We start from the raw sequence: 13,509 nt of genomic DNA on the forward strand, positions 1-13,509 counted from the left end.
AAAACCCTAAACCACACAGAAAAGTGAGCAAAATAACAAAAAGGCACAGAGACAGGACTCACAAAGAACCTGACGAATGAATGAATAAACTATTAGCATAAAACTACAAACACAAACAAAAAAATCTCAAAAATTACAACTACAGGCTGTAAAAAAAATCAAGTGCATTACAATATGATTTTGAAAACAGATCAATAAAATAATATTACATGTAAATATATGTGAGCATCTATGACTTAAAAGTTAATGCTTAACTTGTGAAAGTACAAAAACCTGCAAAATAAACAATAAATAAATATACAAACTGAGATTAAAAGAATCCAGTATGTTCAGCACACATGAAATAATGAATAAAAGTGATTAAAGATAACTCCATTAATAACAATTAATACATGCAGACACACTGATTATGATAGATTAGAACTGATATTTATTTTAATGACTTAAAATCAGCCGTAGAGTAGGTGTGTGGTATATTTAGATATACGCTGCCTTATTTGACCTCAGACAAGTTGTTACAACACTTTGCAGCCAGCAGAGCCCACTGACGGCAGCGTTTTACCTCAGAACAATTGAACTCCTGCTGCCTCCGCTTCGGTGAACCACTAAATAACAGTATTTAGTGCAAGTAGTTCTGACACATGAGATCTACTGGAATCAATATTTTACTGTAGAAAGAAGAGTTTGGGCACAAAGACTTCTTTGAGGGTGTTGTTTGAAGTTTTTCCTTTAGTTTATGTTTGAATGAGAATAATTAAATATTCAAAACGACCCTGGTGGAATTTTCCTTTCATAACTAAGAAGCAGCTTCATGTAGTTATCTTGCATTGTGTCTAAGACTAAAGTTTATTTAATTCTTACGTAATGGGACAATGTTCACTACATTTACTGTACCCCAAACTAAAGTCAATAGTTAATTATTTCTTTTTTATGGCCGTCACTGAGAGCAGACAACCTTCTGATGACATTTTTCAAGACTTCCCGTCAGTGTTTCCATGTTCTGATTCATGCACGTGTATCAGATAATAACAGCAGCCCACGTCAGGAGGTTGGTGGTGTCGGGGCAAATCATTTCAGATTTTCAGAGACCCGAGTTCGAATCATACACACAACAGATTTTTACAAATAATTTGTATTTTTGCAAGAATGTTATTTTGTTACATGTAACAAAATGTAAAATGTTACTTTTTAATGGAATCTGGTCAAATGAAATACATTCAGGTTACGCTGAGTACATTTTCCTTAAAGAGTGAGCATTTGAATAAATAAATATTTGACTGATTTTGTGTATTTCAGTTGTGTTTTACCCAGAATTATTTTTTTTAAAGGTGTTATTACTTAAAAATATGACTTTCAGTCAGGTTTAGGCATTACAAACTCCTGTGTTGGATTTACAAAAAAACCCCGCTTGTTTGGGCTAAAATACAACTTCCAGATCTTTAAAGCTTTATTTCTTTGTTGCCGTGGTGATGCTTACCCGCTCTTTCTGGACAAAATCCACGCTTTTGACATTAAACTAGGTTTCTTATTGAAAGGTGACAATCGTCTCCATGCACACAAAATAAAAGACTTGAATCTGACAAATGGTTGAATGTTGCCCCTCGGCAAGCTTCCAGAAGTCCACCAATCAGAAGAAAGTGTGGAAGGGCGACATCAAAGATATAGGAACAGAAACATCTTGTTCTGGCACATCCTGATCAACAGTTTTGACCATACATTAGGAAACTTTGCTCAGTCAAAATTATATTAACCTGGCAGGTGTGGATGGAAACAGGCATTCATTTGCTTTTTCTCTCAAATTTGGTTTTATGTTGATGAAACTCTGCTGATTTCCTAACATTCATGTGGATTTAGTCTCAGTGTAAAATCATGCTTTACAAACTGTGACTGTCTGACATTTTTGTTGTTTGCCAGCTGAAAACAACAGCAAGAGATTCTTATTACGGACAGACCTCTGCTGATTATTGTGGATATGAATATGGCTGCTTAAAACTCAAACAAATCCACCAGTTAGTCAGTCTGATTATTGTAAAATAATCACTGAAGGACTCACACACACGCACACCTACTGTCTGCACTGTGTTACTTTGTGTGTGTGTGAGGTCTTTCATACAAAAAAGGAAAACCTGCGTGTCCTGTTCACAACACACACACACACATGCATATTCACACATCGTTCACATTCTTGCAGCGCTGTTTGCTGTAAAGGCGCGCACACACACACACACACACACACCTATTACTTATTAACCATTGCACACCCATATATTTTCTCCAACACCCGTCACTCTCTCTCTCTTTCTGTCTCTCTCTCACTCTCTCAGTGTGAACCCACCTCGCTCGTCCTCTCGCTCGTGCACAATCCATTCCCAAATGCCCGAACAATCCCAGCATGCACCTCTGCCCCGCCGCATGCTTCCACATCAGTCCATTCAGAGAGATATTAAGAAAGAGGCAGACTGACTGACAGAGGTGTTTCTCTGCTCTCAGCTGAATGACACTAAACAAGAGTCAGAGGTCTGGGGGGTGGAGCCACAGCATCTAAACCCACCCTCTGTGGGTTTAGATGCTGTGGGGGAGTGGCTTATAGAGTAATAGTAATAATAAACTAACACAAGTCAATTACAATGATAAATGTAATAAAATAAATAACCTATGAATGAAAAGAAAAAACCTTAAAATAATTTAAAATAATAAGCGAAGTAATAATAAAATGGTAGAGTAATAAAAGTACTACATAAAATCAAGTGAAGTATAAACAAAGTGAGAAAAAACACTACATAAAATGAATAAAATATAATAATAATAAAACCAAATTAAAAAATTATAAAAAATGTTTTTTTACAATAGGTAAAATGATATGAAAAATAAAACAAGTTTATTTGGAACAAAATATAAAATAAAACTCCATAAAACACAAAACAAAGCTAGAATAAAAATAAACACGACTGCTAAAAAGGAGTTTATTTTTAACTAAAGCTTCTATTGTTTGTAACGAGGAAGAACACCCAGCGGGTCGCCACACACACACACACACACACATACACAGTCAGGATGATAAACTGTAGATTCCTGTCTGTGTGAAACTCCTTCAGGTCAATGTTTAACCGTGTGTGTGTGTGTGTGTGTGTGTGTGTGTGTGTGTGTGTGTGTGTGGGTGTGTGTGTGGGTGTGTGTGTGTGTGTGTGTGTGTGTGTGTGTGTGTGTGCGCATTTCAAACACCTTGCCAAACCAGATTACAGATTAAAGTTGGGAAAAAGTTGCCACACAGGTCGAGGCCACACTCAGTGCTGTGGTCACTTTTCTGTTTCCACTGAAACTACATAGGCATTTTTGTTCTGTGTCATGTTACTCATAGTAAAAACGATTAAAAAGGCAATACGTGTTACTCGACATGACAAGTCTGTTTCTTGTTTTGTTATGTATTGAAACTTGTGTGAAGTATGATAGCTGCTTGGATTCATTTATTTTCCTTCTGTGGAGTACTACTTATGTTGAGAGAGTTGAAGACACACATATTTCTGTATTACACCTTCTTCCAGCTGTTTATTAGATTTATAGTGTGCAAATTACATATTAATGCAATTTGCACTGCTCTCTGGCACAATGACAGTTTTACTTTTTATTAATTTTTAACTTAAACTAATTTTATTTTGTTGTTTTCTTTGGGGTTTTTTTTTTTTTTTTGGTATCTGTAAAACAGTAAAAGGCCCCACTATGCATCTGTGGTACTTTTATTTTTATTCATTGTAGACTCCATCAATAAAGCTACAATAGATGACTAGTCACTCCTGTTACAATGAAGTCTGTGTGTTGGCTAATCGTAAAAAATCTACACAGCCTGTGTTTGTTGTCTGATGACAAAATTCACGAAATTATAACACACTTATTAGAGAATACAGTGAATTTTCAAAATAAAATGTTCAGTACAGTGTCCCCTTGAGACAAAGCACGTATAAACTCCAAAACACGTACAAACTCCAAAGCACGTATAAACTCCAAAACACAACGGAAGTGCTCCAGGACGCTAGGGGCAGTGTTTTGGAGTTTTGCAAAAAAAAGGCAAGTTTGTTGCAAACACATGGAGTTGGATACCGGCAGAAAACACCAGCAAGGATAGAACAACCACGCTTTATAAGAAAGGTAATGTGAAAACTGTTGTTTGTTTCATTTGTTTTTAATTACTATGAACTAGAGATGGCACGATACCACTTTTGTATGTCCGATACCGATACCGATATCATAAATTTGGATATCTGCCGATTCCGATATGAATCCGATACAGTGTATTTTTTTAATCAATAAAACAGTTTTTTTTAATATCTTTCAGCTTTTTGTATAGGTTCATACTCAAGTTAAAAAAAACAAAACACTAAAGTTATTCTGTTATACCTGTATGCAAAAAATACACTGCACCCAAAATATTTCATAGTCAGGTTAATGTTCATATTTGCAATTTAGGTAAAAATGTTCTTTAAATATTTACATTTAAAAGAAAAAGGGGCTAATCAAACATCCTAAATTTGTCTTATTTAGATCAAAAAGATGGAAATATTTCATTGCAGACTTGTGTGATGATCAGAGTTATGATTAACAGTTCAGTTTCCCAGAAGCTTATAGCCAAAGCTGCATTTTGAGATGTTTCCTCATTACTGTGGACCATCTCCTTGAAGCTCATAAAGCTGTGATGTTAATGTGAAGCGGCAGAGTCTGACAGACACAAAGCGCATTTAATTTTTCATGCTCAGCTATGGGACAAGCACTCAAGGACTCAAGTGTGTTTACAACTTTACAAACATGGATTTAAATATTTAGGTGGCACAGAGAGAGAGCGAGGATGTGGGACACATACAGCGTGAGGATGTTTAAAATTGCCTCTGGCTAAACAGGAAGTGACATCGAGCAAACAAGGGATGTGCTGCAGCAGTTTAAAAATGACCACGCTGTTGTTTTAGAAGGTATGTTTTCTCAGGAATCACTTTTTTAGATTTTTTTCCTGCAAATAGCAGTTAGAGCATCATTAATATCTGTGATTACAGTCAGGTCCCTTTGGGGCTGATGGGAACACAGGCAATAAGTTCTCTGGGTACTCACCCCTCCCGGCGCTCACAGTGGAGGAGTTAGAGGTGGAGGTGATGGTGGTAGAGGATGAGTTGCAGGAGGAGGAGGTGGTGGTGCTTGTAGAAGAGGTGCTGGAGGATGTGGTGGAGGCTGGGAGCAGTCCCTCCATATCGGCTGCACTGTGGGAGTGCGACAGGCAGAGGGTGCTCATGGGCAGTAGACCCTCCTGTGAGGAAACACAGCAGCGATGTTAGAGGGATGGTTGAGCATCAGAAAAACAAGGAAACCCTCTCACACACTTTAACGGTACTTATGGCTATAAGTTCTTGCCTTTGTTACACGTGGGGACCTTCATTGTATTTGTCACTTATGGGGATATTTGTTGCTAATCTGCTTAACAGCCCCCTTTGACTCAGTGAGTGTGTCACTGGTTTTAATGGTTAGATAGAAATCTGAGGTTCTTGTGTCTGAGGTCATTCATTACATCAGTTGTCCAACCCATCATATAAAATAATCTGCTAATTTTCTAAGCTCAACCGGTTTGTTTCTTTCATCTAAAGTCCCTCAGTAAAAATCTGACTTTTACTGGCACACGATACTTTGGATCTATTAGTAGACCCTTTAGTGCTTTTCTCATTCCCTCAGCTGCTCTGGACCACAGCAGGGAACTTAATCCGGAAAATTTAAAGCTTTCTTACCAACTTCCTTTAATCCAAAAGGGACATTAAAAAGATCAGAACTTCTTAATGTATAACTTGAAGTAGAAAGAATTTTTTTAAAAAAAGAAAAGAAAAATGTTTCAGACCACAAGGACAGTCAAAGTTAATATGTTTAAAGATAAATTGGCATCATAGAAACAGATATCTTCTATCAGGAAGTCAAGTTTTCCAAACGCTGTGAAACAATGTGTAAGAAAAAAGTATGAATATAATTCTGCAGAGATAAATATTTTAATTCTGTTTTATTTATATAGCACCAAATCACAGCAACAGTTGCCTCAAGGTGCTTAATATTGCAAGGCAAAGACAATAATACAGGGAAAATCCCAATAATCAGACAACTCCCTATGAGTACGCACTTGGCAACAGTGGGAAGGAAAAACTCTGTTTTAACAGGAAGAAACCTCCAGCAGAACGAGGCTCAGGGAGGGGTGGCCATCTGTCACAACTGGTGGGGGTTGATGGGGCAAGACAGGAAGTTTTGCTACATGTGGGGACATTTAGTTTGTTTATTATTTGCTGGGATGTTTTGTTTTGTCTTCTGGATGCTAATTACCTGTTGAGGTGTTTGATCTGTGGTTCTGACCAGACACCACCCGGGCCGATCTGCTGAGCGCTCCACCAGCTCCACCGTCTGACCGCAGCGAACACTGATCTCTCCCGGTCCTCCGGCAGAGAAATCCAACAACACCACGACTAACTCGCAGCCTCCTGACAGCTGCACGCAGACAGGTAGGACAGATTATTTACAGGCGGAAGGTGTCACCGCCGTGTTGTTAAACGATAATAACAGCATCATTAGCATCAGTGCTCCAAGCTCTGAGAGAAGCAGACATTCATTCGCACTCAGTATGCAGAGAGGTGTCTCCTGGAGTCCATGACCTCACTCCCATGCAGCTCACTGGGAGCGTACAACCTCTATTTCTCCAAATGATAAAACCAGGAAAATTCAGAATAAAGTGAGGGAGCAGTCTGAGATATGACTTTATTCCCTGCAGACGGCTAAAAATAAGACTTAACGTGTTTCAAGCTGCAAGGCAGGAATGAGTTCCAGATTACAAAGACACTAAATACAATATAAACTATTAATAAAGCACAAAGTCTCAGATAACTTCAAGACTATGAGCTATGCCTATAAAGTTCAAAAGTGTGGAGATGTTTGTCTTGATGCATGCTCAAACATCCAGGTGAGGAAATCCCAGAATGCTGATTCTGTTCATCTGAAAAAGGGTCAACTTTCTTTTCTCCTGAGAGCTAATAAGCTGCTTCTATATCTACGTAATCTATGGTCAATATGCAAACATATAGAAACATGGATCAAGCTTTTCTGGCTTCTCAGCCAACCAAAAAGCCGTCTGTTGGGTTTAAATGACTCGAACTGAGAGCTGATGAGTGAAAGTCACTTCAATTCAGCAGAAACATGACCAAACCACAAACCATGAAAGCCTCTCATATCATCCAAAAACAGCCTTTCTCTGATTGGCCCAGAGAGCAGCATAAAACATCATGTGATCTGGTCACCGTGGTTACCGCTGACTGTGAGCTCCAACACGTGGGCTGCAGCTGGAAGAGAAAACACTTGTAGCGTCCGCAGGGAATGAGACGGGTGTTCCCCAAAAAATCCAACACAGATGTGAATAGATGTGTGCGTTCAGGGAGGAAGCAAAGGTCTGTCAGAAAGGTCAGAGGTCGCTGTGTCAACTGTCACAGTGATCTCAAAGACTGACAGAGAGCCCAAAAAGTTGGACAGGACAGACGGATATATTTCCAATAAGGAACTAGGTTGCAGTACTCATATTATTTTATTCACACGTATACTGGTATTTATTAATTAATTAATTAATTTACATTCATTTAATTAGCTATAAAACAGGGATTTTTCAGAAATTTTCTAAATACTTTTATGTTATTTTATCTTTAAACATGAAAAAAAACTTTTCAGATAATTAATTTTTATATTTAATTTTTATTTTGTAAATATTTAATTTTTAATTTTATCTTTTCTAAAACTGTAAAATTGTATTTTTTATCCAAAGATTTATTTTAAAATAAAAGGTTTATTTAAAATACTAATTTAAAAGTAGTGTTTTCAATGTTAACTTTGTGTATAACATAATATTTTGATTATAATTTACATTTTTTATCTTTATTGAAATAGTTGTATATAATTGTTTTAATATATCTAAAATGTTTATTTTGCATTTTTTTTCTGACATCTTATTAAGATTTACCTTTTTGGTGGATTTTATTTTTCATGAACATTTAATTTTTTTCTAGTAATCTTCTGAATACTCATATTCAGCACGATATATCATATCGTGCTGAACATTGTAAGGATAAATTCATGAAAATGCAGAAATGTTCCTTATTTACATGTTTTCTTGCTCTGATGGATCAATTTAGACTCGTTATTATTGTCGCCACTTACATGCTGTCCCTTTAACTCCTCACAGTGACAAAAAAAGTGTATTTTTTCTTTTTCACCGTGTTATAGTCACCAACGCAGTAAAAAATAAAGTCGTCCACCTTCCTCTCTTAACTGTCTCACAAATCAGAGCACAAGCCAGCAGGGTCAGAGTTTCCAAGGTCAGAGGTCACTGCCACTGGCCCCACTAATGAGAAGCGGGTAAAATAAATGAAACGTACCTCATCAGGAGAGCAGAGCAGTGAAAGTTTCTTGAAGGAGTCCGACCATGAATAGTGGAAACTCCCTCAAGCACACCAAAAACACACACCCAGCCAGCTGCAGCAGCAGTGAGGTCATACGACTGCTCGACACACCCTCTCACAGCGTGTCTGTGAGTGTGCGTGCGACTGTGTGTGTGTGTGTGTTACCTTGTCGCTGTCTGCGGTGTTTTGTGACGTTCGGGAGGCGATGGAGACGGTGTCGGGTTGACTGCTGGCATCACCCAGACTGTCTGCGTCCTCGCTCGTCTCCCTGAAACAAACAAAAACATTCGGGTTGTGTTCTAGGGTTCAAAATACTCTCACAGGTCAAAAGTATGTGGACGCTACGTGCGATCTTTTAATCTAGTTTGTTTTCCTCGTCAGTCTGCGCTTCTTATTTCTTCTACTATAAGTCTGAAGCACTTTTTCCTTTATTGACTAAGACATCAACTATTTTCTTCCTCTTGGGTAGGAAAAGTCAGGAAATGATATAAAAGGTCTGTTAACATTTCTAAAAGCTTAAGAGGTTGTCCATAACTTTCCTGATTTATCCAACCAACAGCTCAAACCCAGGAGTAATAAAGGTTTCAGATGTAACTGGCTATGTTTAAAACGTTCGGTCACTTTTATGTATGGGCTCCTGTAATTTTAAAGTAATAAGGACATTTCCTGCTTGCTTCATAAACACAATTGGAAAAAACCTTTGACCCGATCCAACATGAGAAACTTATGAATATCCTTCATGAGCTGGGACTTCGTGGATGCCACATTCGATTGATTGGAAACCTGTAATGGTTTCAGAGACCAGGTGTACTCCAAGTGGAAGTAAACTTAAGTCTGACACAAACAGTTTTTATATATTAAGCACATAAATCTTAATAGCAGAAATAAAATAAGTGCTTTCTCACTGGAGTTTGGAGTTCAAATATTAGCAGCACTGAGAATTAGGGCTGTCGATATAACAGGTCAGGAGTCAGTATTACTGTTTAAAGGCCATCTGTGTGAGCTGACCTGCGGTTGATGCTGCGCTGTCGCCCCAGCGTGGGGTTGGGGGTCTTGGGGAGGGGGATGGGCTCCCTAAGTGCCCCCCGCAAGTGACCCCGCCTCTCCTGGATCACCTGCCGAATGCTACGAACCCACTCCTGCTTCAGCTCCAAAGATGATGCCTAAAAGTAAACAAAAAGAAGGATTATTCCTTAGATCGAACCATCACTGTATGAATGTTTACTCACTCATTCATTGACAGGAGCACACACCTTTAGGACTGTCTTGTTGTCTGAGGTTGGCGTTCGTCCAACCCACAGTGCAAACTTACAGGGGTCGCCCTCTATGTGCTCTGTTACACCGAGCTCAGAGGTCTGAGACAGAGACAAGAAGTAAGAGAAACTTTGTACAATATCTTCAGCCAAATTAGTTCCATTTGTACTTTTTTGATTTGAACGGAGTAAAGCTGGACGTTGTCCTTACCCTCAGCCTGCTCTTGTAGATGTATTTGGTCCGTCCAGATGAGTCTTTGATCTCCTTGCTGAAGATGAGTGACAACTCGAACAGGAAGAGGTGTCGGTCCCGCCCCTTTCTGATCAAAGACTTCGGCTCCCAAACCAGGAAGGAGTCCTGCAGCAGGAGCTCGCCCTGAACATCCAGACCATCCTCCACACCTGCAAGATACAAGACAGTGAGGAGCCTCCAAGACATTTCTGTCAAGTTTTGCTTTTAGTTTTAACCTTTTAAAGTTTATACATTACTTTACAAAAGTCTTGAGCGACTCCCCGTTGCTTTTTACTTACTAAAATGTGAAATAGGTGCAGTGATTTATTTGAACATGTCGAAACACACATGCAAATACAGCTTTTACTATTTTAACGAGCTTGAAAGTCAATATTTGGTGTGACCACCTTTATTCTCCAGCACAGACTGAACTCTCTTAGGCAGCTTTCTTGTCATTTCTTTAAGTCGTCTTCAGGAATAGGCTTCTTGAAGGACATTCAAAGCTCTTCTTTGGATGTTTCAGCCTTTCGCTCTGTTCTCTGTCAACATGATCCCACACTACTTCAATAATGTTGAAGTCCAGGCTCTGGGGAGGCCAATCTATTAATTAATTATTAATTAATTTCCTATCTGGGTCAGAATCTGATGGTATTTTCTGTGTTGATAATTTATCAATTTTAGCACTATCTCCAACACCACTGGCTCCAAACCATGACAGAGCCTCTACCGTGTTTTACAGATGACTGTAAACTGTTTTACCTCTCTGCTGCCAAACCGTGTTATCTTTTGGTGTTTTTCACAGATTCAGCTAAAGAAATGAGAGCAGATGTGGTTTTTTAACAAAGTGTTTAAAGACATAATTTAAAATTGGCTCTCTGCTAAGTTGTCACATGAGTTTGGTGCATTTTATGCTTGAATGATTCAAAGGTCACTGTTAAGTGTCTTAGCAAAGAAGAAATTCTTCTGAAAAGCCAGGTGAGACCTTCAGAAAGCCTGGAAAACTATTGATTAAGACCACTTAAAAATAACACAAGAAAGCTTCACTTCCTGGAAGCAGAATATAAAGAAATGAGGGGTGGCTCCTTGACAGTACTGTATGAAGTTCTTCATTAGATAACGACCGGAACAATTCATAATATGTCCTGACTTCATGTGAAAAATATTCTGTGTCACCTTCCAGCATGCTAACGTGCATAGCATCGTTTGCTCTCTTTGGGACGCTCAGCATCACATCCAGGCCTTCCTTTATCTCGCCTTTTCCCTCCTCACAGCACGCTAGCAGCTCCTGCATCACATTAACACATATACAGGTTCATCAGTGTTTTCCCTGGAAAATGAAGTGCTGAACTCTGTGAGAAATCTTCACAGTGATAAAAAGATGTTTGAGTTTTATATTATAATGGTTTGTGGGTGATTTTAATATTTTTTAAAAAGCTGCAAAGGAAGTTGTATAAAAGAGTAGCGCATTTCTCCATGTTTAAAATATATGATTGCAGATATTTTAGAGAATTAAGCCCAAACCTGCCCCCCAAAAAAGCCAGATATTCCCACAAACCTGCCAAAAAACAAAGAGCATGTCGCCATAAATACGCTAAGAAATAAACAAAATATCTCCTTATAACTGCCAAAAAACAAACAAACAACCAAGATGTCCTCATATGCCTGCCAGAAACAGTCATATGTCCCAATAAAGGCACCAAAAACAGGCCAAATATCCCCAGAAACCCGCCAGCAAGATGTTCTCCAAAGCTCACCAAAAAACAAGCAAGATGTTGCCATAAACCCACCAAACAAACAAGCCAAATATCTCAATAAACCTGTTCAAAAAGAAAAACACAATGTCCCCATAATCCCCCCCCTCCCCCCCCCAAACACACACACACACACACACACACACTGAGACAATTAGAGGTCAAGTGAGGAGTCATTTCCTCATAGACTTCCATAGAATCAGCCTTAGTTTTACAACAGAAGTCACCTCCCTCATGGCCATCAGCAAAAAAATAGGGCAACCCTGCAGAAGCTTCACTTTGTATATTTCTTCACTGCTCTGGTTTGAAGTATTAAAGAGTTTGAAAAACAGTTAAAACATCACCCTGAACAGACAAAGTGGCAACATAAAGAAATGAAGCTCAGTCTAAAGGGGGTTACGTGTTCGGCACCTTCAGCCTCCTGCTGCTGCTGAGTTACAACAAAGTTTTCAAACTGACACGAAGCGCTTTTCATTCATTATTCCAGGCACACACGCTGTGTCCTCTGGGCTCCATATAAAGTATTCGGGATTGAAAGCTGTGCTCAGAAAAAATCCTCTGAGGCGCCGTGTTTTCCAAACAGCCAGAGGGATGAAACATTTCCGAGGCTTCCTCTAAATTTAACAGCCTTCTAAACAAAAACAGTTTGGAGCTCTGTGGGAAACACTTCGTTCTCGTGTGTTTTGAATGTGGGGGAAACGTAAAAGAAATTCAGGGCGTACCTTGAGCAGCAGCTGGTATTTGGTGATCCTCTGAACAGGCTTGATGAGAGCCGAAGAGATGGAGTTTGCTAGACCGTGTCTTCTCTGGACCTCCTGTACACACAAAATAAAATGTTAGAGATCATATAAAAGATCATTAATCAAGCTTTAAAGCAGTCCAATAAAATTCAAACCACATTTGTTGGTGACTCACACTTTGTTTTATGGTCCCATAAGCTCTTTTTTATCTTCTTGGTTATGTTTCCTATGGTTGCACTTATTTTTATTTATTTCTCTTATATTAGTATTACAGGGGAAACTGAACCTAGTAAATAGGAAACTGTACTGTAAACTCAAGAACTGATGTTTTGGGAGCTTGAAAAGTGGATTTGTTAAATTCCAAACACATCATGAAATAGCACAAACTTGGCCTATTTTTGCAGTTTTCTTTGGACCACAGTTAGCCTTGACTGGTGACCAGTTCAAGGTGAGTCTGGTTGTCTCAGTTCAACCACAGGTCCATGTTATTTGGGCCAGAAGTCACATGTGTTGTGGCATTTGGACGATAGATGGCTAAAAAACATTTAGCAGTGCTGTAATTTAGCCACAAATAGCCCAATGTGTATGCTATCTGTGATTTAAACATGGTTTCTAACAGTGTGTTACAGATGTGGCCTATGTTCATCCATCAATATCAGAATAAAGAACCAGACAAAAGTTGTAATGCTGTTTTATTTGTTCAAATCTTACAGTTTACAGTAGGCTAGATCACTCAAAGATGCTGAGGTTGATGACTTTTGTGGTGGAAACCCAGATATGCTAAACCAAATTTCCAGTTCCTTGTTTATTCGTTACTTAATTTAAGCCTCTAATTAGTCACTGGAGACTGGATGTCCATAAACTGAATTCATGTCAGGCTGTCGAGATGGTTCTCTGGATGGTGAAAATCTTGGATAATTTGCGTGTCCTTCCATCTGTGTTAATCTATTAACTTCCACCAGCTTGCTGGTGAACATTTTAGCAGTAGTGCTGGGTTGTGTTTTAGAAACATGCTCGAAGGTGTTAAATGTCAAATCAAGTCTCTTACAGGCATTTTGGCCTTGGAGTTCTTCTATTGTAAGA

General features: G+C 38.7%; 1 protein-coding gene across 4 annotated transcripts in view; it reads right to left on the reverse strand.

The window, feature by feature from the left end:
* Window positions 1–13,509, reverse strand: part of LOC146547154 (kalirin-like) — a 58,000-nt gene that overhangs the window by 14,817 nt on the left and 29,674 nt on the right. For all 4 annotated transcript variants that reach the window (XM_085265839.1, XM_085265837.1, XM_085265836.1 and 1 more), the window contains 8 exons: window positions 12,409–12,501; window positions 11,109–11,220; window positions 9,915–10,105; window positions 9,704–9,805; window positions 9,459–9,613; window positions 8,616–8,718; window positions 6,337–6,498; window positions 5,095–5,287 (listed from right to left, as the gene is read on the reverse strand). In XM_085265839.1, the coding sequence (XP_085121965.1) occupies window positions 5,095–5,287; window positions 6,337–6,498; window positions 8,616–8,718; window positions 9,459–9,613; window positions 9,704–9,805; window positions 9,915–10,105; window positions 11,109–11,220; window positions 12,409–12,501 (1,111 nt within the window). The remainder of the gene's footprint in view (window positions 1–5,094; window positions 5,288–6,336; window positions 6,499–8,615; window positions 8,719–9,458; window positions 9,614–9,703; window positions 9,806–9,914; window positions 10,106–11,108; window positions 11,221–12,408; window positions 12,502–13,509) is intronic.

Source organism: Mchenga conophoros, linkage group LG23 (genome assembly GCF_057382185.1).
Source record: "Mchenga conophoros isolate Kocher_MC1m ecotype Shallow Benthic linkage group LG23, M_conophoros_male_GT1.1, whole genome shotgun sequence".
Lineage (NCBI taxonomy): Eukaryota > Metazoa > Chordata > Actinopteri > Cichliformes > Cichlidae > Mchenga > Mchenga conophoros.